Source organism: Polyodon spathula, chromosome 21 (genome assembly GCF_017654505.1).
Source record: "Polyodon spathula isolate WHYD16114869_AA chromosome 21, ASM1765450v1, whole genome shotgun sequence".
Taxonomy (NCBI): Eukaryota; Metazoa; Chordata; class Actinopteri; order Acipenseriformes; family Polyodontidae; genus Polyodon; species Polyodon spathula.
In genome coordinates this window covers 28,368,539-28,395,261 of record NC_054554.1, presented here as the reverse complement: position 1 = coordinate 28,395,261, position 26,723 = coordinate 28,368,539, and the positions used below count along the sequence as shown (strand labels likewise).

At 40.2% G+C, this 26,723-nt stretch overlaps 2 protein-coding genes across 11 annotated transcripts in view; one reads left to right on the top strand and one right to left on the bottom strand.

The window, feature by feature from the left end:
- Positions 1-9,982, top strand: part of LOC121296124 (myosin-10-like) — a 62,852-nt gene extending 52,870 nt beyond the window's left edge. For 4 of the 5 annotated variants that reach the window (XM_041221350.1, XM_041221353.1, XM_041221352.1 and 1 more), the window contains 16 exons: positions 801-1,013; positions 1,365-1,509; positions 2,001-2,207; positions 2,446-2,550; positions 2,655-2,807; positions 2,981-3,229; positions 3,573-3,785; positions 4,195-4,407; positions 4,809-4,970; positions 5,155-5,283; positions 5,638-5,726; positions 6,064-6,187; positions 6,282-6,490; positions 6,916-7,024; positions 7,461-7,633; positions 7,901-9,982. In XM_041221350.1, coding sequence (XP_041077284.1) covers positions 801-1,013; positions 1,365-1,509; positions 2,001-2,207; positions 2,446-2,550; positions 2,655-2,807; positions 2,981-3,229; positions 3,573-3,785; positions 4,195-4,407; positions 4,809-4,970; positions 5,155-5,283; positions 5,638-5,726; positions 6,064-6,187; positions 6,282-6,490; positions 6,916-7,024; positions 7,461-7,633; positions 7,901-8,045 — 2,638 coding nt within the window. In that variant the 3' untranslated portion in view covers positions 8,046-9,982. The other variant, XM_041221354.1, reaches the window with a different exon arrangement.
- An 822-nt stretch (positions 9,983-10,804) lies between these two features.
- On the bottom strand, positions 10,805-24,793 carry LOC121296125 (nuclear distribution protein nudE-like 1-B). 6 transcript variants are annotated; one of them, XM_041221359.1, is made up of 10 exons: positions 24,510-24,658; positions 20,169-20,265; positions 17,836-17,989; positions 17,322-17,470; positions 16,883-17,019; positions 16,433-16,606; positions 15,918-16,009; positions 15,411-15,553; positions 14,320-14,354; positions 12,462-12,548 (listed from the first exon to the last, which is right to left on the bottom strand). In XM_041221359.1, the coding sequence occupies exons 2-10, from the start codon at positions 20,252-20,254 to the stop codon at positions 12,538-12,540; spliced, it is 981 nt and encodes a 326-aa protein (XP_041077293.1). In that variant the 5' UTR covers positions 20,255-20,265; positions 24,510-24,658; the 3' UTR covers positions 12,462-12,537. The 6 variants fall into 6 exon arrangements, with proteins under 6 accessions (XP_041077290.1, XP_041077292.1, XP_041077289.1 ...); XM_041221360.1 differs by having other exon boundaries at positions 12,470-12,545; positions 24,510-24,660; XM_041221356.1 differs by lacking the exons at positions 14,320-14,354; positions 24,510-24,658 and adding an exon at positions 24,712-24,793 and having other exon boundaries at positions 10,805-12,548.
- Between the last annotated feature and the right edge of the window lie 1,930 nt (positions 24,794-26,723).

Sequence of the window (26,723 nt, the reverse complement as noted above, 5' to 3'; positions counted from 1 at the left end):
TGTCCCCCGCAAGCGACCCAGCAGGCATTCACCCTCTGCTTGTGAAGGTGGCGGAGACAGAGGCAGCTCCTGGTACTCTGCTCCTGCCGGTGGAGGTGGTGGAAGCATATGGCTCTCCCTCCTGCTCTGGAGACAGCGGTGGGACCTCTCCCTCTGGCGCTGAACATACCAACACAAATAAATAGCACAGGGGCAGGGCACTTTGCCACATGCATGAATTTGAATTTTCATGACACTGACTCAATTGTGCCCTCAGTTTAAATATTCTACCTGTGCTTGTAATAGAATTTCCCTCATGTAGTACTGAGCCTCCTCTTGGACCCGTCCCCTTTCCTCATGGCTTCCCGTTGTAAACCTGAGCCCGGGGGGTTGGGTAACATGTAGTCATTCTACACCCTGCACTTGGCTCGAAGGCAGGGAGCAGCTCATGTCTGAGCAGCAGCTTCTTCAATTGTTTCAGCTGCAATGATGAACTGGCCCAATTGACAGCATTGACCCACACTGTCAGCACCTGCTTTCACTGTAACTTTAGCAGAATAAATCGGTGTCTGCAGCTCTTGTAGTAACTATGAACTAGTAAATCCCCTCACCAGACTGCACCTACCTTATGAGGACCTGCCCCTTTAATGTTTCAATAAAGGAATAGTTTTACTTTCGTTATGGTGGCGATTGCCCCTCCATATTGTAGAATTATAAATTGACACTACATGGGAGTGAATGAAAATCTCTAAAGGAAGGTGTATGTGTGTGTGCATAGCAGGCTTGACTGAGCGTGTGTGTGTGTGTTCTTGTCTCCACAGGGGCGATGAGGAGGTGGCTTATAAGAACAACACCCTGAAGCAGGTGCGGGAGCTGCAGGCCCAGATTGCTGAGTTGCAGGAGGATCTGGAGTCAGAGAAAGCCTCCCGCAACAAGGCAGAGAAGCTCAAGAGAGACCTGAGCGAGGAGCTGGAGGCACTCAAGACTGAGCTGGAGGACACCCTAGACACCACCGCAGCCCAGCAGGAGCTCAGGTAAGGGGGTAGCATGGACCAGGCAGGGCCATGAACAAATGAACCCCCTATTTAGGGACCTAAAGCAGTTCATTGTTTCATTCTATCTGTTAAATATGGTACAGGACCAGAGTTGCCCATGCATGTGTTAAACAGATGATATAGAGAAATGTTTATTGCTGTTATACTTTGCTTTTCATGAATACGTTTTTTTACATGCAAATGCATTATTATTTGTTTTAATAAAAACACCTCTATTTTTAAATCATTAGTCACCACACACTGCATAGTGATCTATTTCTTGCTGAGTGATGTAGGCAGTCCTGTAGTCCACAGTGTCACTTACACGCTGTCCTCCTCTCCACCGTCCAGAACCAAGCGAGAGCAGGAGGTGACCGAGCTGAAGAAGGCCATTGAGGAAGAGACCAGGAACCACGAATCTCAGATTCAGGAGATGAGGCAGAGACACGCCGCGGCCCTGGAGGATGTCTCTGAGCAGCTGGAGCAGGCTAAGAGGGTCGGTCCACAGACCAATCCAGCAACTGACTTACCCTGCCATTGTAGTTACCATAGGACCCATACAAACTGTGGAACTGTTCATAAAAGCAGTACATCATTAGTAGAAGTACTGTAAACTGCCATCAGTTAGGAAAATTCCCTTTTTATATGTAGATTTGCAAAGACAGTATTTTCTATATATATATATATATATATATATATATATATATATATATATATATATAGCTATATATATATATATATTATACACACGCACTTTTGATCTTTAAAGTATTATAATTCAGGCGCTACAGGAGAAAAGTACAACAACAAAAGCGTCTCCTTATTAATGTGGAATTGAGAATTGATTACACATGATTGATCAAGTTCACACTTGATAATATGCATTACAGTGCCTAAATGGAGGATTTCACCCCCCCCCCCCCCCCCCCCCCCCCCCCCCCGATGCTTCTCTCTCTCTCCTTAACCCTGCGATTTCCGTGTGTGCAGTTCAAGGCGAACCTGGAGAAGATCAAGCAGAGCCTGGAGAGCGATAACAAGGAGATGTCGGTGGAGGTGAAGGGGCTGCAGCAGGCCAAGGCAGAGTCTGAGCACAAGAGGAAGAAGCTGGAGGGGCAGGTGCAGGAGTTCACAGCCAGGATCACCGAGGGGGAGAGAGCCAGGAACGAGCTGGCTGAGAAGACTCACAAGCTGCAGGTATGGAACTGTAGGCACAGGCAAGCTAAGCATGAGCACACAGGGGCCAGCCAAGAGACAGCTTGGGGATAGTCACTCTAAAATGCATCCCTTTTGAAACTTTGAGATCTCGTTTCAGAAAAATGACATCGTAAAGCAGTATTCAGTGCTTATAGAATTCTTAGTCCTAATAGAATCAAAGGGAGACAGTTGCTAGCTGTACTGGGTTGGATTCTAACCTGTCTTTCCCTCTACACAGAGTGAGCTGGACAACGTCTCCGCCTTACTGGAGGAGGCAGAGAGGAAGGGCATTAAATTGGCAAAGGACTCTGCCAGTATGGAGTCCCAGCTCCAGGATACACAGGTGTGTGAGCACCACTGCAATCAAACCCAACCCATAACTGGAGCTAGAACAATCAACTCTATTCCGTAGTAACACTGTATGTTGTGTGTCTTTGTGGACATTAGGAGCTGCTGCAGGAGGAGACCCGTCAGAAACTGAACCTGAGCAGCCGCGTCCGTCAGCTGGAGGAGGAGAAGAACAGCCTGCAGGAGCAGCAGGAAGAGGAGGAGGAGGCACGCAGGAACCTGGAGAAGCAGCTTGCATGCCTGCAGGCTCAGGTACAGCACCCACTATAGCACTCGCATTACCTGGAGAAGCACCTAGCTTACTACTCACTGCAAAAGCACCAGTAGAGTAACTGATCGTGCTCTCTCTCCTGATGTCATATGAATTAACCCTTGTGTGTGTGTGTGTGTGTGTGTGTGTGTGTGTGTGTGTGTGTGTCTGCCAGCTGACAGAGACCAAGAAGAAATTGGAGGAGGACGGGGGTGCCATGGAGGGTCTGGAGGAGGTGAAGAAGAAGCTGCAGAAGGACATGGAGAGCGTCAACCAGAGGCTGGAGGAGAAGAGCATGGCCTTCGACAAGATGGAGAAGACCAAGAACCGGCTGCAGCAGGAGCTGGAAGACCTCATGGTGGACCTGGACCACCAGCGCCAGATCGTCTCCAACCTGGAGAAGAAGCAAAAGAAGTTCGACCAGGTAAGTGTTCAGGGCCTTGCTTTAACTGTCTCGACACTTGCAGAGTGCTGTTACAAAGGACAGCTCAACAGTAGACTAATCCTGCATATGCTAATTTTATATTCATGCCAGTTTTTATTTAGTCCTTTATCAGTACAAGACACTGACATTATTTAATTAGATATTCAAGGGTTATCTTTCTGTTACTTTGTACTGAAAGAGTTACGTCTGTCTTGTCTAGAACCGTGCTACAGTACAGCAATAATGTAATGCATTGAAGACCAGACCATTCTGAAATCTGCTGATGGCCATGAATGCCCAGGTGCAGGTCTTGAATGTCACGTCCCGGCTATGTGTTTCGCAGATGCTGGCGGAGGAGAAGAACATCTCTGCTCGCTACGCTGATGAGCGGGACCGTGCAGAGGCCGAGGCCAGGGAGAAGGAGACCAAGGCTCTGGCTCTGACCCGCGCCCTGGACGAGGCTCTGGAGGCCAAGGAGGAGTTCGAGAGGCTCAACAAGCAGCTCCGCACGGAGATGGAGGACCTCATGAGCTCCAAGGATGATGTTGGGAAGAGCGTGAGTCTGATATATTTCTATAAGGAGCTAGACAATAAGTAGATACAGCAAGGGACAAAGTATGAGAAGGGGGTGGCGGGCATCTTCTGTATCATGACTTGTTCCATCTTCAGTAGTTCAAAAAACTAACAAAGGGTGCACACAAATTATTAAGGTAATAGCATTCCAGCTATTAGAAAATTAGGTCTACGCTCTCTGCAAACTAAACGGAACTCCTATAATCCATTGGGGTGGTCCCAGGTAATTTTTAAATAGAGCAACAGAGGCTTCCAGTGATGTGACTGTCTGTGGTTGGGGCTGCGCAGGTCCACGAGCCAGAGAAATTCAAGCGACTTGAAGCAGTAGGTGGAGGAGACAAAGACTCTCTTCTCTCACCCCCCTCTCCTCTCCTCTTCTCTCTTCTCTACAGGTCCACGAGCTGGAGAAGTCCAAGCGCACTTTGGACCAGCAGGTGGAGGAGATGCGCACACAGCTGGAGGAGTTGGAGGATGAGCTTCAGGCCACGGAGGACGCCAAGCTGAGACTGGAGGTCAACATGCAGGCCATGAAGGCTCAGTTCGAGAGGGACCTGCAGGCACGCGATGAGCAGAACGAGGAAAAGAGGAGGATGCTGGTCAAGCAGGTACACACCATTGTCATTGCAGAAGAACGGTACAGTGGATAGACTGGATAGACGGGGAACAAGGCTGCTGGAACTGTAACTTTAGAAGAAGATCTCTAGTTTCCTTCTAGTAGTGCCACATACGTAAACAGTATTATTTAATACTAAGAAGGAACGAGATTTGATATCGTTCAGGGTTAGGGGCAATTGCAATTTCTTTTTAAAATCAATTCCCACTTCCATTTCATTTGAACGACTTGGAATTGGGAATTGATTAAAAAGGAATTGGAAATGGAAATGAAATTGAAAAAAACGGGAATTGACCCAAACTCTGATATAGTAAAAATGATGATAATAATAATAAAGTAAGTTGTGTCCCAAGCGTTTGTTTGAAAGAGTGCTGTGATCGGTTGGGTTGGCAGGTGCGAGAGATGGAGGTTGAGCTGGAGGACGAGCGCAAGCAGAGAGCCCTGGCCGTGGCAGCCAAGAAGAAGCTGGAGATGGACCTGAAGGACCTGGAGGCTCAGATCGAGGCGTCCAACAAGGCTCGCGACGAAGCCATCAAGCAGCTGCGCAAACTGCAGGTAACAGGGAGCAGAAATGTTCCCCAAAGCACTTGACCTTGTACTTTTAATATCATTGCAATTATTTAATGGTAGTGAAGCGGATTGTTGTGCTTTTAAGAGCAAGGTGGAGTTACAGCAGTTTAATCCGTATATACGTAGGCATGTTTTGTGCCAGTGAGGTTCATGCGTGTCTCGTCCCCAGGCACAGATGAAGGATTATCAGCGAGAGCTGGAGGAGGCACGTTCATCGAGAGACGAGATCTTCGCTCAGTCCAAGGAGAACGAGAAGAAACTGAAGAGCTTGGAGGCGGAAATCCTCCAACTGCAAGAGGTTAGCGTAGCTGATCAGCAGCACAGCTACACTGGATCAGTGCTAGGACTTCTTACACACTTCTAGTTATTTGTTTCCTTCAGGAACTGAGTAATCACGAAACCTGTTACTAAGACACCGCACTGACAGCTTACTGAGAGTTTGTGTATTTTGATTTCATTATACCTGTCAGGTGTTGATTTTTAAATTACGTATTGTTTTCCTTGCCAGTATAAGTGGCACCACACAGTAAAGCCTGTAGCTTTCATTACATCTGAGACAGAAGGCTGTAACCACAAAAAATCTGAGACCAGAGTAGAAAAAAGAGTGTGCTGTTGGCACCGACTCCCCTTCTCTCCCCCCCCCTTGCTGCAGGACCTGGCTGCCTCCGAGAGAGGGCGGCGTCATGCTGAGCAGGAGAGAGACGAGCTGGCTGACGAGATCTCCAACAGCGCCTCTGGAAAGTAAGCCATGTCCGGAGTGTATTCCGACTGCTTGCTTTCCTTTTAAATGCACAAAGCATATTTCTGGTGTTTGCCAACTGCAAATGCACTGTAAATCAATTCATCGGAAATCTGCGGGTCTTGTTTGCGGGAGGAAGTGATGCCTGCTCCCTGTCTTTATGGAGTCTTTCAGAATGCACTGTCACAGTGGCTCTGAGGGATAGTGGAATGGCTCTCATCCCTGTTTCAGTGCTGTTTCTTAACTCTGCCTGTCTCGTTTGCAGTGCTGGGGAGTGAGATCTCCTGTTCTCTGTGTTCGTGCTCTATTTCTGAACACACTTCCCTTTCTGGTTCTCAGGTCAGCTCTGTTGGATGAGAAGAGGAGGCTAGAGGCTCGCATTGCCCAGCTTGAGGAGGAGCTGGAAGAGGAGCAGAGCAACATGGAGCTGCTCAACGACCGCTTCCGCAAGACCACCATACAGGTAGGGCGGTCCTCTCCAGCAGAATCAACACAAACACAGTACCCTTCCTAGAGATTGACCAGTGTCTCGTCTCCCTCCTCTCTCCTCCCCGCAGTTGGACTCCCTGAACACAGAGCTGGCAGGCGAGCGCAGCGCTGCTCAGAAGAGTGAAAACGCGCGACAGCAGCTGGAGCGGCAGAACAAGGAGCTGAAGGCCAAGCTGCAGGAGCTGGAGGGCTCGGTCAAGTCCAAGTTCAAGGCCACCATCGCTGCCCTGGAGACCAAGATCGCACAGCTGGAGGAGCAGCTAGAGCAGGAGGCCAAGTAAGAGCGTCCTCCCGCCTCCGGGTCTGTTAAAGGACAAGCCGAGTCTGAACGAGTTATCATAGGAGACAGGCCTTTGAGCGTGCAAGGGATGTGTCCTGCATGACCTCACTTTCACAATCAGTGCAATACAGCTCAGTTAAATACTGATCGTGCACAGCAGACTTACTGTAGGGTAGTTTAAACAAACTTATTGGAAACAGAAATGCAGTTTGACACATGTATGTTATTAACTTTGATACAGCAGTTTTGCCAAAGGCTTGACACCACAGTAGCTGTGCAAGTTTAGCATCTTCTTAAGCACACCCAGCAGGTTTTTACTAGTGCGATATTTAAATAATGGCTACAAGGAGACTGATATATTAATGGCTAAAGCAGTGTATTGAATACCATCAATCCCCTATCTTTGGTTGTTTCCCTCCCAGGGAGAGAGCTGCAGCCAACAAGCTGGTGCGTCGCACAGAGAAGAAACTGAAGGAGGTGTTCATGCAGGTGGAGGATGAGCGTCGACACGCTGACCAGTACAAGGAACAGGTACGGATTGCTGCAAACACACCAGACCAGCAAGGAGACTGTTGTGATTGACAGTCGTTTCATGCAGTTCTAGGCAGATGTATTTAAAATTCCCCCCAAAAAAATTTGATTCCCATATCTAACTACCAGCTACCACATTACAAGAGTTAATTTCCCATTAAAACACATTGAAGACTTTTGTCATTGAGTTGATATCTTGAATGTCTGATAGACCTTTAAAGAGTTGAGAAAGGCGAGTGCAGAGGTTTTTATGGTTTGATTCTCCCTCCCGGGCCAGATGGAGAAGGCGAGTGCAGAGGTTTTTATGGTTTGATTCTCCCTCCCGGCCAGATGGAGAAGGCGAGTGCAGAGGTTTTTATGGTTTGATTCTCCCTCCCGGCCAGATGGAGAAGGCGAGTGCAGAGGTTTTTATGGTTTGATTCTCCCTCCCGGCCAGATGGAGAAGGCGAACTCGCGAATGAAACAGCTGAAGAGGCAGCTGGAGGAGGCAGAGGAGGAGGCGACGAGGGCCAACGCCTCCCGACGCAAACTGCAGCGTGAGCTGGACGACGCGACCGAGGCGAGCGAGGGGCTGAGCCGCGAGGTCAACACTCTCAAGAACCGCCTCAGGTACAGCGAGCTCCGCGAAACAAGACATTCTGGGACAAATCACACTGCGCCCTGCCTATTTGCAGTTGTATGTCATTGGAGAGTAATGAACAGTTGGAATACACACATACACACTCCTCAAAAGGGCTTGATCAAAAGCAGTTGCTGCAAAAATTCACTCACTTACAATCAAGGTCACATCCTGAACACACCCCATTTGATAGCTAACCCTTAACGAAGTGCTCCTCTATATAGATTGATTGGGTTTTTTTGTTTTCGTGTTCTCAGGCGGGGCGGACCCATCACCTTCTCCACCAGCCGCTCCGGCCGGCGGCAGCTCCAGATCGAGGGCACCTCCCTGGATCTCTCAGACGACGACGCAGACAGCAAAGCCAGCGAGCTGAACGAGATACAGGCCGCCCAGGCAGAATAGAGCCCGAACCCCAAGCCAGTCTGCATGCAAGCACCCTGCAGTCCTCCCTTGACTCCACATGAGGGACATTCAACAGATACAGCCTGTCCACCAAACTGCCTTGCGCTCAATGAGTCTGCCTTATTATATACTGGCAAACTGCAAGGCTACTGAAATCAGTGACCTGTTGCGTCTTAACTTTCTGTAGCCTTGGCGTACTGTACTCTTGCTTAAAAATATAGGTACAAGAAAGTGCATATATATATATATATATATATATATATATATATATATATATATATATATACACACACACATACATACATACATACATACATACATACATACATGACAGATACACACACAAAAGGGTTACGTAGAGTACATGTAGGGGGGGAATCCAGTGCAAGGCCATTTTCTATTGCATTAACACTAAAGAAATATGCACTCTTGTTAGAAGTTATTCCAGTGAATTCTTAGTAAAGGCTGGATCCCTGTCCATTGTTATGCATGCCACTTTTTTTTTTTTTTTTTATTAGTTTGCTTCTTTTCAAAAATAAAATGGAAAAGATGATGATTTTGTAGTCATTGGCACTTGGACCTGTACTGAGTCTGAAACCATTTCTTAATTCTGTAAGAAAATGTAACGGCATAAACTAGAGGCACAGTATGCATTCTTGCTGACTTGTGGATTGACTCATGAAGCAGCAACAGCATTTGTAAGTTACTCAGTTTCTAATAGAGAAAAATTGGTGCGTTTTTAAGGTAGCAGTGTTTCTCTAGCATTTATCTGGCAGACAGTAATTTAAGCTGTAACAATAGCAGTGTTTAAGTGATAATGAAAACCGGTGATATATGGAAGCAGCTTTTTACCACTGGTTACATGCTGCTGTCTATATTTAAAGAGAACCTGCACACAGCTCTAGTACTGTCTGTATGCAAGCTGCTTGCTGTGGCGTTCTAATGCATTTCAGACCGGTCTGCTCTTGTAGAAACAATGTCAGTCCAGCACAAAGTAACTCTGTTTCACTAAGTTTTTATGGCACACAGTACACAAATGAATTAAGCACTTCTTAGTTTCTCCTTACCTTAACTGAAGTTTGAATGCCTCTCACCCTCCCATTTTTTATTTTTTTTTTTAAACATTTGTTCATTCCTTGATGTACTACTCTTAAGACTACAGCGCTACATCATCTCCACAAATTAAGATGCTTATACTTTTGTAATTCAAAAGTTCCCTTCCATAATTCCAGTTCTATGGTATGTCTTTTCACTACAGTGAAGGAAATGCACTAGTGTTACATTGCAAGTACCTTTGAATGCCAAGTTTTGAACACCTAGGGAGAAGGTTGTTTTAAAGTTAAATATGGATCCATGACAAGCCCAACAGTGTGAGTACTGCATATCTACAGTGTTAACGAGCCAGCACCTGCATATCTATCCACTTTTTAAAATAAAAGCAAGGTTTCAAGCACTATTCTAATGTTAGCATATAATTAAGCCAATGTTTCTTTAAGAAGTGCCTGAGACACTACTAAGAAAGCATTACTAGTGAGAATCTTTATATACAAGTATACATATATATATCTAACATTGCGACAAATAAAAATGTAACAAGTTTAAACCTGTTTTAATTGTATTACTTTTAGCTGTGCTTCATATCATATACAGTATGTACCTCTCCAGTTCAAGCAGTATTATAGGTATTAAGTGAATATGAATCGGTGTTAACAATGAAAAGTTGAGCCTTCTGCCACATGCAGGAAGTGTTGTGATTTCATTTCTTTAAAAGCATTAACATCTATGACGTACAGTTGTTAAATTGTTGAACTGGCTGTTGACAACCAGGCATTCGGCTGCAGATATCTCCTTTTATTACTTGTATACCTGCATTTCTAGACGACAATGATTTTTTTTTTTGTAAAAGACAATAAACATTCATTATAAAAAAAAAAAAATTTTAAAAAAAGTTTTGTTTCATAATATGTACTCTAATCTCTGCAATGGCATTTGAGTAATCATTCCAAGCTGGAATTGTTTTTTCTTTTTTTGTTTCTTCTTTCACAAAAATGCACCTTGAAGTAAAAAGATAAATACAAGTCCATTTGTAAAAGGTTTTCAAAATGTAATGGCATCTTTTGTAGTGTCATACCAGAAGGTGGCACCAAATGGAATACAGGAAGTCTTTATAAAGCAAACATTTCTACAGCATTGAAATACCTTAATAAAAACAAATTTGCACTCCCTTCATTTTCTAGCCAAATGTAACCAAAAGCTATACCATAAAAAGATAACACATGCAAGTTAAATGTAGATTCATTTGAAAAGCCTGTGTTTAGTAATTTAATGTACACACATTTCTAAAACTGCTTTGGGGAATGTAAACCAAGTAGATTGTGAATAAGGTCTACTGTCTAGACATGTTAAGCTGAATTTAATTGTATGACACTGCAGCTTTATAATTAGATGACAGAGTTCTTCTGGTAAACAGCAACACTATAGCTGTAACGTGGTCATGCCTCTGGACACCAGGATCACATACAAAGCAGAAATAAATAGCGTCACTTATTTATACATAAGCAGAACAGAACTGTAAATCTTCCAGAACTACTAGAACAGGTCACATTCAGCAAGACAAGAATGAGTAGCATATACAGCACAACAACACTTAAATAGTATAGTAAGCTTTTTATGAAGAAACAAAAGAGAAATAGACTCCCAAAAGGTACAAATCTTAAACCCAATCAAATTATTTATTAAACAGACCCCTTTTTTAAAAAAAAAAAAAAAAAAAAAAAACCTGTCTAAATAAAGTATTTGAAGTTAAACCACCAAAAGCTTCATTTTTTTTTTTTTTTTTAAATGCAAAATGTATATTGTTTCCAGTATCAACTTCAAGGTGTAAAAATAATTTGTTGTAAAAACAATTGCTAACACGGGCTTCATTTACACTTTTTTTTTTTTTTTTTTTTTAAAGATCTTTATTTTTAGATTTAGACAGCCGTTCTACATCACGATATGCGACCTGTTACAACAGTATTATGATGCACTTTCTCATTTCAATACATGCCATGAAGAAACTGAATAAATAAAGTTACAAAGCCTAAGTTCTATACAAACGTCTTAGGCAAAGTTACTATGTTTACAAACCTATATACAAGTGTAAACAGGCAATGCAGCAAGTATTATGCCAATTAAATAAATACATATGCACAAAAATACTGTCTTTTTAAAGAAACGTATACTGCACTGTTATGCTAGTGTTCCGAATCATGTTTTAATAACCACTTTTCCAATATTAAAATTGAAACTTTGTTTCAAACATAACTCTTGAAAGCCAACAATCTGTGATAGTTAACAGGAAAAAAAAAAAAAAAACAACCAAACAAGTTTGATGGGTTTCAAATCCACCAAACGTGCATATTGAAACGGAAAATATCACAAATACAAAATTTCAGAGACACAATGTACTAGTGGGAAATGTGTCTATGTGTGTGTGTGTGTGTGTGTGTGTGTGTGTGTGTATTACACTGCTGACAGAAAGAAAAAACTAACTATATTACATGCAGGACTTTCCAACGCTGTTTAACCCTGCTTACTACTAGGTTTGTAACCAAGGCTGGCGGTGAGGTGTCTAGATCCATGGTGCACCTTTCAAAAGTTGGTGTATTTTACCATCTTTAGAGGAAAAAAGTTCAAAAGCCTTGGATGGGTGCTAAGTAGGTGCAAAACAAATGTACTGCTAAGTGGGAAGTCCATATGGCATGAATTTTCTAGCAAGTAAAATCACTAACCATTTCAGGAATCGGATCGAACCTGTATACCTTTTTTTTTTTTCTGGCTTCCCAATCTTTCATTCATAAAACAAAAACCACAACAGCAGCAAGTCCCCTACAGATATCAAAAAGCAGCTGTTCTGAAAAAACAAAAAACAACTTGTCCACATATACTATTTATAACCCAAAACACATAGCGTGGTTACCACAGTTAAAATAAAAAACAACTAAATTAACATAAATATTGTATTTTAAAAACAAGTGCTTAAATTAAATCCCTTACCTTTACATCAGATCTCATCTGAATATACTTATTTATATATTTATAAAAACAAATCCACGTTTACCAAAAGGATTGTCAATAAAGTGTGTCATCAAAATATTGCACCGTGCTATACTATGCTTAATAATGAAACCAGGAAAGGATGTTGCACATTTATCTAGGTAAAAGACCTTGTGAAAAGTAAACCATGCAACAGCTGAAATGGAACTGATTCCAAACAAATCTGTGAGCAGATCTGAATGGAACAAGCTAACAGGTGAACTGTACTTTAAGTCTTAAATTCTTATACATTTTTTTTTTTTCAGTTCAATAAATAACACATTGTTCCTTCTGGTTCAGTCAGTAAAGCGGGGAAGTGTTCATGGCTTTCATCAGACACTGAGCTGGAGCATGCCAGGTGGGGGGGATGATCTTGGGGAATCCATTCCTGATCGGGGTCCTTGGTCAAGCCCGTTCACTGCCCTGCTGCATGGAAATTAACACATTGTCAAGTTTAAAACACTAAACATTAAAGAGAGCAGTCTTTATAAACCAAGGGTTCCCCCAACACAGAAATGAATCCAAGCAGCGCACAACTTAAATGTGTTCAGTTGGTTTTCTCCGTGAAGTTTAGGGAAACATTTCTTTAAAACATTATGCAATAAAAGTAAATTTACAGGCTACACTAAAATGTTCAATAAAAGAAAACATAAATGTATCAGTATGAAACCCAAGCCTTGCCACAGATTATTTGCAAACTAAAACTACCAAGAACTGCACTTGGTTGAATCACAATGGTTGCAATAAAAAGATGAAAGATCGCCCACATGTTCATGGAAAAAAGCTATCGAAAGCCACACAGTTTGCACAGGCCATGCACACACACGCTGTTGGTTCTCTGGAGTGTCGTTTGACTAGCAAATTAAAAGTGGGATCTTATTTTATCCTTCTCACATGGTAGGAAACATTTCCAAATAAATCCTTTTGTCACAACTTCAACACACAATCAAAACACGTTGTGTACAGCATGTACCAAGTGTGAAATAGTACTTTGATGCTCATCGTTCATAAAATGGTAGTTACTCTGCTGTGCTAAATACGGTATTTACTGAATAGGGATTGTGTTTCATGGCAGACGCAGCTTTGAACGAAAGAGGCTGTACCTTTTGCTATGAAACTATACAGCCACGGTCTTTAATACAGTTAAACACGTTTATAATGGTTGAGCAAGGGATGATAAAGTGATTTTTAGAGATGGAAAAACAAACATGTCTGCATTGGGTGTCATAACATGTAAATCTGGCTAGTTTCCTGTTTGTTCTATTAATAGAACACACTGTACCTGGTTCCTACAGTGTAATCTGAACTGACTCCCACATTGTTTTTGCTAACTTGCCCATATTTTGTCTACAACTTTGATCTGCCCTTGAAGTGAAGCTAAACATGCAGGTTGTATAACCCCAACAATTCAATTACAGCAAGTTATCTGCAAAGGCAAAACCGCTGACAGACCTGAGTTTTGACTTTAGATAGCAAGAACAAAAGTTACCCGGAAACATGCTATGCTTTAAAAAAAAAAAAAAAAAAAATGTATAGGTTCTAGAACTTTAGATGTTAAATATTCAATACAGTGGCATTCCAACAATTGGGTTGGGTTGAAAAAAAAAAAAAAAATAGAAACTAAAGGGGTTAACAACATCTTCAGGATGTTAGCTGCAAAAAAAAAAAAAAAAAAAAAACTACAAAAATATTGACTTTAAATATGCTGATGCTCTATGCATCGTCTATCTTTTCAACTTGAAAGCTTTAACATCTAATACATTATAAATATTTTATTCACAGGCTAAATTATAAAATCTCTTCACAGCAATAAAAATTATGCATGTGTTTCTAATAAACCCCCAATCCACCAATACTAGCAAAGCAATTTTGTTGCTATAGGTTTAAGAAGGAAAACCATCTATAAATCAAATAAATAACTGAAATAAACAACTGCAAATCTCCAAATCATTTTCTATCTGCAAACATCATATACCAAGACCATCATGTTGAGGTTTAGATATTTCTTTTCATTGCTCTCCACTGAGTCCAACTCCAGCCACACACAATCCTTCTACTGAAGTTAAGAAGCCGCAGTGTGCCACAACCCCAAGCTGTTAGTGGAAATTGCATCTAGTCTAGATGTTAATACTGTGTCCTCTATCATGATTAAATTAGCTAGCATGCACATACCCACATGGAATAAATTAAGAATTACCCCGTATAAACGCAGGGAATATGACCTTTTCCTGCCTGCAGGAAGAAAACACACATTCTAGCAAGTTAAGTACTGTACTTATCCACCTCTCCCCTCCTCTTTATCTTAAAATACACACTTAAAGTACCTTTGTTAACTGATATATCTTTGACCATCAGGGCTTTATAGTTTATATACTATGTAAATGCACAACTTCTGTATAGTTTGTACATTTCTCCCATTCATGATCAAAAATCCTAAGCAGTTTGTTTTTCAGCTGCTTTGACAACATTTCATAGTGTATGTATTACACAGTAAAAAACAATTAGCACATTTACCTGAAACAAAATGTCCTGCAAATCATTCATGTCTGGTTTCACAGACCCTGATTACCTGGGCTAGTGCTAAATCAGGGTCTGTGAAACCTGTTGTAAAACTTCAATCCTATACACTACAATGCATATCCTTGATTTCCATGCCAAGCTGCTCTGTCATTGTGCCTAGTAGACAGCCTGCTAATAAAAACGTGATCGACCCTGCTGTTCCTCCCAGACGATACCAGGCACTGCTCTCCCATTCCAGCAGCTACACAATGCCAAGGGACCTCAATTCAATGCCTCAGCAAGTTTCTGTAAAAGCCTTCTGTGAATTAATTTGGCAAATGCTCACTTGATCAAGAACAAACATAAAAAAAATAAAATGACCTTGCTAGTGAAGAAAATTAAATTAACCTGATTAGCTCAACCAAGAACACAATTATTATTATTTTTGGGTACATCTGCATCAACCAGTAATCACATGTAAAGCGGTCCATTTGATCACATGTCTGATTCTTGTTTTTGAAACAGATCCTTGTTTATTTTTAATATACCACTCAGGCAGATACTGAAAAAAAGAAAAACAGTAAATAAAAAAATAATTTTTTTTTAAAAGACTCCCATTAGAAAGCTGCCCAATCTTTTCCAGGTTTTGCTGTGAGCTTCAGTAACCATTGTACATAGGTAACAAGTCTAGATTTCTTCTAACTAGGCTCACAGTGAAACCTGGAATGGCTCTGCTATGCAATAGGAGTCTAATTCCCATCACTGCAGTGTAATTAGCAGAACACTTACGCTTTATCGAAGTATGTTGTGTGCAATGAATGTGAAAACTTTGTACTGTTGCTGTTCATCAGGTGGCTGCTCCCTGCATACGATTTCCTGGATGCCTGGTCCTTGGCAAAATTTCTGCAAGCTGACAGCTTTGATTCTAATGCCTAGGAACAAAGAGGCTCCAGGATTAAAGAAAACAAGTAATGCACTCTGAATAATATTTAACGAGGGCTGGCACACAGAGAACTGTCCATTTATTTACAAAAACATGTATATTTTAGCTGTTATGGCAAGTCTGCTCAAAACCAAGATTATTTAACACCAGTTTTAGGTAGTTAATTAAATCCGATAGCTCTGTCTATTATGCACTTGACAATATTCCAATTACCATGTTTCTGAGGTATCTCAGGTCTGAATATCAGCTCTTAAATTATCAGGTCTTAATATTACATTGATCTACAGCTGTCTACAGGTCATTTAAAAACTGGTTTAAAAAGACATATTTAATAAACTACTTTGTGAACATACCCCTACTTTCCTCAAGAGATCCCCAACTATGTTAAGAGCGGATATCCTTGCAGATGGGGTTAATGGAGAACTGCCACAGCCATTTGGTATTACTGAAAAAGGTGAACAAAACAAAGTGATTAAGGAGACAACCTGAAGACCTTCTATTAGCACCAGCTCTGGATAAAAGTCACTGTGTACCAATAGTTAATCCTGAACAACAAAACATTTTTAAAAAAATTACAGAATTTCCCTTTAATAGGCTACAGATCACTACGGATCCAAACAAAAATTCTTCACAGCGAGACTTTTTCAACTGGGTACATTTCATTGCTACAGGACCAATTAAAAAAATGTCTATACAACTTCGATCTAACCATCAATGATCTTAAATGCCACTTCACTTTGGAATTTCAGACAACAGACTTTTTTTTAATTAAAATGTGAAGTGGTCCAGCATGTTCAGAAAACGCACTACATTCAACTTTCTCTGCTGTATCCTTGCTCAGAACCCTCCCCCTTTTTATTTCTTCTACCTTTTGTTGTGGTGAACCCATTGTCTGCACTCTTCCCTACAGGAGTAGCTGGCAACGAGAGGGATGCTTGGACAGATGAATCCATCGTATCAATGTCCAGAGTTGGCGAGCTGGGTGCAGACATTCTTGTTATGTCCGTCTGTCTCTCTCGCACTGCTAACTCTTGCCTGAGATCTGTTAAGATTACCCAAAGAAAATTACTTTATACACTACAGCTTTGATCTTAAGTCTTACTAGATTAAGGACCATGTGTATTGCTTTGCATTATTTAAGACCAACAGTTGTTTCTAGGCATGCATGTAAACTGACCAAACTCAAAAACATTTTGTATGGTGTTATAATAATAACAATAATAATAATAAAAGCAGCAACAACAACATATTGACTAAACTGTATTCCAACTGTATTCATAACTGCAAATGAAAGTAATATAAACTGTTCTATTAATACCTCTGGCTTCATCCTTTAATCTCTGTGCAGACACCAGCAGAGACTCTTTTTCATCAAGCTCGCTTTCCAAAAATGCATTTCTTTCAATGGCCTGATTCAGCCTCTGCTCAAAATCTTCCAATGACACAATTGTTGCCCTAGAATGAAAGTAAGCAGTAGCGCAATTACAGCTATGTAATAGAAAGTCAAGGGTAGGATTATTTGGCATCTTCCACTAATAGCACCTGAACAGTCAGGAAGACAGGAAAGACAAAGTACCAGTTGCACAGAACAATTGGCTTTTTCTTTAAGGTAAGTTGTAAAATCCAATTTCTCATTAAAAATAAATAAATAATAATCTTGCGCCAGGTTTAAAACACTATGTAGGAAATACTTCACTTTTTTTTTTTTTAAAGAGGGATTGAATGATAACCCTGAACCTCTATTCATAGGCACTCACCTCTTTGCTCTTTCCAAGTCATCATTTGCCTGCTCCAGCTTCCTTACATATTTGTGTAGTTGATCTATGATGGCTCTTGTTTGACCTAACTGATCTTCGAGCATAGATACCTGATTGTAGCTCTGTGCATATTGTTGTTCAAGTTTTTCCTTGAATGGAAAACAATACAGAGGAAGGATTACCATATCGTGAATAAATCAGTCCGACTTACACTTCTAAAATATCCTTAGAAATACAGTAAACTGCAGCACTTAAACTAAAAAAAAAAAAAAAAATCTACTGTGCCACAAAGCATATTGACTGTAACCTGGCCTATGGATATGGCTTGATGTTGATAACATTTAGATTTCCTGTTACACAGAACATTTACAAGAACACTTGGGACAGGTTACATAATCCATTAAATCTGAGAGTTCAACAAGCCTAGCAACATACTGTAGAGTAAAATATTGACAATGTTTGTTCTGTGAATTTAACCTGAGAAATGTGCTGCTATGCGGAGGTGTATCCTCACCTTTAATGTTTCCACCTCGGTTTTCAGTCTTTGGTTGTCCAGCTGCAAGTCTCTGATCCTGTGCTCTGCGTGCCCCAGCTGAGCTTCCAGTTCCGCTTCCAACTCCCTGCTTCCTTCCTGGAATTCCAGCAGTTCCTCGTGAGCTTCTTGGTAACTATGAATGAAAAAGGGACACAGCGTCTTTAGCCTGGGGCAATGGAACTAATACACAAGCCTTGGCAAATACACTTAATTTTACCGAAGTCTCAATTTCAGTGAGGTCAAGGGCATTCACATTTTTAAAACACATATACATGTATGAGAAAACTTCACAGGAATACAAGCACAAACAAGTTCCCACGCTCTATGCCCTTTTGATTATGCACATATCAAGAATAAGAATAGGTGCATAATCAAAATATTGTAGGTGCACCTGTCGGTTTAGTAGTAGAAAAACAATTTCGCTGAAGGCACCTTGAAAAATCTGACTGACTAAATAACTCACCTTTGTATGGCAGCAAACAATGACTTGGGTTTGACCTACGATAAAGAGCAAATCTTAAGTATTCCTTCTCAAAGGAATATGTTTGAAAAAGAGGGTTTGTTTACCATCGTTTCATTGCAGCTTAATGTCGACGTTTACTTACTAAGCAAAATCAACGGGAGACTTAATTTCTAAAAGTGGCAGCTCGCTGAGTTACCACACCCCACCCATGTGACAGTGTGTTATTTAACAGCACAAGTGGGAAGGGGGTCAAATAAGGTTTCACTGCTGGGGAAGCAGCGAGTGCATTATAGAAGTGGAAGTTGGTAATGTCAAACAGAAACATTTTGTTGGAAATGACTGTAAAAATCGGGGGAAAAATTACAGTATACACACTTTACATGTGGAATATGATGTGTAGCAGTTCTGGTTTCTGACTAATAATGTCCCTGGCATGTATGATGAGCAGAATCTGTGCAAGTCAAAGCCACGTTTTCCCAAGTCAGCTGGTACTTTGCGAACGTTTGGGCAATCACTGTGCTGACGGAAATAGTGTCTACACAAGGTATTAACATGACATCAGCATAAAACAAGTCAGGTTTAATAGCCTTGAAATCATAAAAATTATTACAATGTCAGAGTCAAAATAAGACAGCAATTTAACCAAAAATATTGTGTATTTCCTAGAAAATAGTACCAGAAAAATATTGAAGAGAGACAAAAACCGGTTATAAATCAGTAAAAACCGACGTCCAGTTTAAAAAAAAAAAAAAAAAATCCTGTAATTTTTTGGTAAAGTTCAGAATAAACCTGCAAGCGTGGAACATTAGTTATACACCATGTACGATCCACCAATGCTCACCACATATAAGCTGAATGACCTCATATTCCAATTTCCCTTACATGACATCATGGCTAGAGGTTTAAGAAAACTAATTCAGAGGTGGTCTACAGTAAAGCACATAGCTGCCAGTAATAAGGTTTTTACTTTCTAATTCCAAACACCATTATGCCAGGTTTTATAGGTTTCTGCTTATCTTAAAACCACACAACTTACCAGACATATTTAGGCAAAAAAGCTGCACACAACTTGTGATCCAAACAAGAAATTACTGCACGCAACTTGATTCTGGAAGCTAAAAATATGTTCTCCCATAAAACTTCACCGTAGTTTGTGCAGCATCTGCAATAGTAATGTCTGAGAGAGACCCACTGCATTGCAGGTCTCAATCACTCAGTGTTGCTGCAAAATTTGGACTAATTGCTTTCATCTACTCTGACTGTATCCAAAACTATTCCTCAGTGACCGCCCACTGCTTTTCTCTAAAGTATGTTTTTGATGCTCTCCATTCAGATAAACACATGTGCAAGTCTTATGCAACAGTGTGCAGTGTAACACTACAAGCTCATGTCTGTGCATCCTGACTTTTGTGACTTATTTAAGTCAGTCCTTGCCAAAGACCAAGAGCTCTGTAATACAAGGGGGCGCACACTTTTCACAAAGCCAGTTAGCTGCTTACTTCTAAGCCTAGGTAACTGGAAGAGGTTACATCTATTTCTATAAGCAAGCAGCTCAGCTTTCCACAACCTTGGCTCTAAAAACATAAAACATAAAATAACGGCTCCCAATTCTTACAAAATATTCAGCACAACTGAAGCTATTGTTGCAGTTACTTGTTCAGTTCACGTTTTCTGAAACCAAGAAAATGCCCTTTTGCTGACCAGTTTCAATGATTGCAATTAAAGCTAACAGGTTCTTCCACTGACTATGGAGCATAAGCAGTAAACTCCAGTTGTGTGCCTGAGCTTACAGTATTATATTTTGACAAGTTCTTCTCACTGTGGTAAAGATTACATTTGCGTGAATTACCTCTGCTTATACTTCAATGAAAGGGATTTCCAGTAATTAATTTCTTCGTCCGTAGAGGAGAATTTTGGTATCATCTCTGTATCCATGCTAAATAAACCTGGAAAATAACACAAGAAAAAAAAAAAACATGGTAAAACATCTTGCCTATATTCAACCACAGTTAAATGTGTATTGTACTGTGGCACAAAGAAACAGGTCTAGCAGCTTTGAAGGTAACAGCCTTTATTGTAACAGTATACTCCTGCAATCTGAAGAACAGCTACTGACATAATTTAGGTTTTTCCGAATACAGTAGTTTATTACATGCATAAAAACGATGTAACCCAGGGGACAGAAGACAGTCAGCAGGTTTTCTTTTGAAGGCAGGTACACCTAATCCCTGTATCAGGTTGCTAAGAAGCACAGCAGGAATTCGGTTTTGTTGCTTGTTTACTCAAAAACCCACCGGGAACAACGCTTACTCAATTCGCCATTTTTGTAGTGAAAACTTCAGGGTCATGAAAAGCCTTTGTCTCATAGCCTAGTACTGAGGAAGAACTTGAGAGTAAGCTGTGCACAGTACTAAAGTATACATGAATATATACGGTTCTTTTAAACTTTTAACGCGCAAGATATTTTAAGAATATTTTTTTAAACAAATTCTGTTTTTATTAATAAACTGCATTTGACATTCACGATATTCTGTGGTTAAATACGGCAACAAAGTTTATTGAATATCACGCTATTTGATTAATAAAAACAATCAAGCTTTCTTTAAATAAAACACAGTGCTCTAGGCTGTATTCTTTCACATATTGTATTCTCTCACATACTGTAAAGGCTGTTGCTGTAACGTTCATACAATATGCATGCACTGTATTACATCATGTGTACTGCTGACTTAATCTATATATTCCTTCAAACCGCAACTGTAGTTCTGCCCTCCAGGGATGTCATTGCCTTATGCAACTCTGCAATTACCCGCAGCCTGTTTTCCTATGATTTCTTACTTTGTTCATAATATACTAAAGGATAATGACTTTTACAAGTAAACCTTGGTGTAGTTCATAATAACACAACAATATCCCATGCTCACTGAATATCTACCATGTTTCCTTTCATTTGGTGTATGTAATTTAAATATTAATGAGGGTCAGTCACTGTGGATAAGGGTGTGTTCACACTGGGTCCGTTTAGAGGGTTTGGACCGCATTCTATACGGTTTGGTACGTTTGTATGCCTACTGTGGGCATTCAATACAAGTATTAATTAAATTAATTACATTTTTCAGTTTACTCAATTAAAGGGCCCATTAATCTGAGACTGATAGTGACAAATAAGACAGACTTAAAGCTACTTCCAATATAATGTTCAAACATTTTATTAACATTAAGAACTGGCTTTGCTCCAATAATATCAATAGATCTACATTATTTTAATAAATGTATTTAATTAATAGTAATACAGATTATTAAAATGCAATGCAATCATTGAAGAGACACAGCACACATTTTAGCCAATAGCATCACAGTAGACCCTGCTTCATCAGAAATACCAGGTATCAAAGCACCAATTAAATGAATGTTTGTGTTGTTGCATTGACTCACGCACAAGTATGATTGGGTGTAGGTGGGTGCATGACGGATATTGCTTAATGGGTCCTTGGAGGAATGATCATCTTTCAATTTTCAAACTTTTAGGTATCAAAACAGATCATTAAATACTGATTGATAACATTTTACTCCAAACACCAATATACCATCATTTAAAGAAAGATGGGAGACACATTTCTGTAACATAACTCCAAAGTTGCTAAGTTAAGGTTGCCCCCTATGCAATGCTCAGAACAGTTGCTCGTGTAGATGTAGAGTGTGTGCCTACTGTAGTGCCTAGCAATGAAACCCCCTATCAGCAGAACTAGAATTTATTTTGGTACATGGAGGTAGGGTGTCAGTAAACACTGAGAGTGTGGGAGTTAGTTTCTAACAAAGTTTTTAATACCCTGTATCTTTCTAAACAAGGAATTTATGAGAGCTCCCTAATAAAAGCTGAATCTCAAAACAATAATTGTGTGAATTATTGTAATAGTTACAGCTGTGTATAACGGTATTTAAAACAGGATTCATTCATCCGACTTTTAAATATTGGCCCTTACTCTGGTCCCACCATAGTTGGATATACGACGGATTACTGTATATATGGTATGAAATTTAGTTTGAGGCAAGCTTAATGAAAACAGATCCAAGTTTCAAAACTTTCCCCATGAAAACAGATTTCTCAGAATCCATCCAGGATTATGAATGTAGTATAAACCACAAAGAGCCACAAAAAGTAAAATTTCTCTTTTTTTTTTTTGTCTCAGTATTTTGCAGCCAATGACTCACGGTTTACCACAAGTTAAATGTTAACAGATGAGATTATTCTGCATATAAGCAACATAGTTCGGTTCTCTTAAAACTGTGCATAAGATGTGGCGTGAAGCTGTGAAATAACCAACTGCTTCCCCTAATGACTGAAGGTTACAGGTCCTTTATTTTGATGCTAAGCCTTTATTTTTCTTCAGTTTTTTTTTTCTTTCTCGTAAGCAGGTTGTGAATCATTTCCCCCCTAAGGCTAGAGATCAGTCTACTAATTCACAAGTTAAACATAATGTCCACATTTTACCAGTGATCCGATATAATTTTTCCAAAAGGCTGATCTGTGAAAATGTTTTGATGTAAAATTAGGACCACCTAACAACCAACCCCCTCCCCCAGGCTGCCCTATTAATAGCAAAATAACTTGAGTTACAGTAACAAACACATTGTTCAATGTTTCAAAGTATAACAGCTAGGGTTAGCAGCTAGCCTTGTGAACCTTCCAAAGTGTGTCCAATTAGCCTAAATAAATGCAGTTTGACAGTTTAAATGTTCTGTAGATTTCCCACTTAATCAATGCAAATACTGTATCAGCTATAAAAAAAAGTTTTGTTTGATCCAGAAATAGAATCTGTTCACTCATAATGTTCAATCCTAAAATCCACAAATGGCATGAATTTGTTTTTTTGTTGATCAAAGTGTTAAATAAATGATCACAGACAACAAGACAATGTGATAAACTTGTGGAATTATAATAATCTTTACCATCAGGAAGTAACCATGTCAACTCAATCACTGTATTCTTACCTGCCTTTGGGCAATTGGCTGTTTCCGTATTACAAACCAATCACGCCAAGAGACACTATCACAGCAGAGGCTTTCTGTAAATGAGGCTGTTCATGGAACTGTGAATACCCCGGATTGATCTATTATTATTCCAGGAGGCGTGAGGAACAACTCTGAATTCTACAACATAAGTTTTCCTTTATTTAAGGTGGATCCACATACAGGTACATTAAAACAAGTATACAACAACAGCCACAACATTGGCTGTGCAAACATTTGTGTAATCACAACATGTCAACAGTAAATAGTGAGCATCACCGCGGTTAACAAGAGATAAATAACTATAAGTAGATAAATAACTGCAGTAGTTATAAAAAAACTAAAACCAGCAAAAATTCCTACCAAAAAATAATCAAATATAAAATCATACTAAACATCTGCTGTGACACCACCGGTTCCAAAGTAGCGTGGTCCAAGTAGCTACTTAATAAGTGAGCATTTACTTTAAAATGTTTTGATGTGAAAATGCTGACTCCCCGACTGCTAGTTCCAGGCACTGTAGGAAAGCATGGATATCGATCAATACCATTTACATAAACCCGACAGATCTCTTCCCAAATCAAGCCTTAGCTCAGTCATTCCCAGCCTGTGATGAACGAACCACTTGCAGGTTAGCCGGACACTTCCTACACAGCACCGTAGCAGAACACACACACACAAAATGGAGCAAGCCGCGCCCGATCCAAATTGCATAAATACAGCGACTGGTGTATTCCTCTCACAATAAATTGCCACTACATCTCATTAAAAAAGAAAGACATCTTTGCATACCAATGGTCCTGTAACTTAAGCTGCAAAGAATTCAGTAAACAGAATTCACTTCATTCGAAACTATAAAGCTCAAGCAAATACTCGAAGGCCGCGTGGCAGCAATCTTTCCAAACACACGGTCTCATGCCCGTTTTATTGCTTATAACATGACATGTGGAGAAGTGTACCCTTTCAATTTATGAATAAAATGAAGCCCAGAAAGAAGCATGACACGTCAGACGGAGCACAGTCAGCTGTCAACAAATAAGCAGGAGCAACGGCAACGCGCCCTACGTTACACACCACCCACGTAAACCCACAAAAACTCGACCCCGCTCTCAACGTCGACATTCAAAATTAAACCACACACATAACAATTCACAGGCGGTATTTTTATTGTATAGCAAACCTATACATCGCCAGCCGCCAGTCTGTCCGCGTCTCCTCCGCCTCTGCTCACAAATCAAAGCTCCAGCCAGACTCTTGGGAGTCACTCGGCTTCCGGCACGCACGCGTCAGACCCGCACCACGCCTCTGGAACGAGGGGCGGGGACAGGAATGCGCTCATGCCACCGGCCGGGCGCGGAGCAGGTTCCCGAGCTGGAGCTTACCTGAATCATGCAAGCAGCGTGATTGCAGCCGTGTCAGCTGGTGCGGTTCGGTGCGGTTCGGTGTTCAGTACCGGTGTGTTGCTGACTACTTGGTGTTCTTGTTGAGGAGACCTATTTATATAACCGGACAGGTGTGACGTCAATGTAGTCCATCTGTCAACTGTGCATAGCTTGCGTACAGCGCAAACTTAGATTTCCCGTGGGGGCAGGAGGGGAGGGCGCAGCAAAAATGCGAAATGTGAAATGCGTGTTTTGTATATTTACATTTCATTCCACATGTAACTAATTCGTTTTAGATTAAATACAGACAGCGGCGGTTTACGAACTTTAAAGTGTACCTGCACAAGGCGTTCCATGTGTTACTTATTTATTTTAAAAGAAAAAAGCAAAAGAAAAATTCAGCCTATGCGGTGACACTGCAAGTGTTTCGCATTGAAGCGCAGCGCTTTCTCGAAACAGTAATATTAGAAACCTGAGGTGCACATCTGTAAGATTGTTTTGCAAAGGTAACATTATTATTATTATTATTATTATTATTATTATTATTATTATTATTAATTATGATGACATAAACACATAAATGTTATCCAAACACTAGGCAGTAAACCTCCGTCATTTGGCTCCCGAATAACATAGGGCTTATTGTACGTGACTGCAACTAAATGACTAATTAATGACCCCAGGGGGATATATATACATATATATATATATATATATATATATATATATATATATATATATATATATATATATATATATATAATATTATATATATTCCCCGGAATCTTAGTAAAAATGTTTGTACATACAATACATTGACAGTACACACACCCATCAAATGTTTCCACCTTCAAGAGAACATTATCAAAGTCTGATATATTTTAGTCATCTATCACTTGGTAGACCTTACACAATCATCAAAATACTGTATTGCATTTTCACTACACACAGGATGTGGTATTTCTGAGAACTATATTTATTTATTTATTTATTTATTTATTAGTATATGTCACAGCTGTTTGGCTCGTGTGTTAGGTCCAGTACAACTATTGTCATGTTTTGATGCTAGTTTAAGAAAGTAAGTTATATTAATTTTAGTTATATTATTCAGCTATATTTTGGAAATAAAAAGAGCCAGACGACCGCATCAAGATCTTGTTTGCCAAACAGTGGACTTTATTCACAAGGCGTCAGCACACAGCAACGCAGCCCACAGCAGCATGCAAGCTTTCGTGTGACACCCAAAAAGCACACTCGTGCCACGACTGTTCGCGGGGGGGGGGGGGGGGCTATGCCTTGAACGCGACACAAAACAACACAACACATAACACTTGGTACAGATTGCTGCGATATTTAGAATATGTTTACACTACTATCTATATAACCACCAAGATGGATTGTTGGATTGTTTTGACTGGACCAAAAAAATAACGTTTATAGCTGTAGATGAAACTTTGGTCCAGGCATCAGATTTTGACCAGGGAGGAGATTTTGATGCTTATTTTGCTACCGGTAGCCAATTTTGATGAAGTAGCCAAAATTGAGGACACACACCAGTGCCAGTGACACTGTGACACTGTGATGAGCTCAAGCTGTTTGAAATGTCCAGGAGATAAGTAAAAGTACAACTGCTCAAGCGCCAGCTGTATCTGCACTATTAAAACTGGACAGTCTGATACCTAAATATATGTCCTTGGAGTCAAAAACAAGCACATCACAAGCAGACAGTCCATGGATAACAATAATAAAACAGGACATATGAGCATAACCCATATAAGGTAGCACAAGTCGTGTGTACCATTTGCTAAACTTCCTACACAAACTTGTTCAGTTATATTCCATGGATAATTGAAAAGGTGTTATTATTATTATTATTATTATTATTATTATTATTATTATTATTATTAGTGGTAGGAGTATTAAATACATTTCTATAGCTATATATTATTAATCTTGTTGTTTTTCTATACTGTTTTTAGCAGTAGAATTGCCAGAGTTTCCCTATAAGTTGG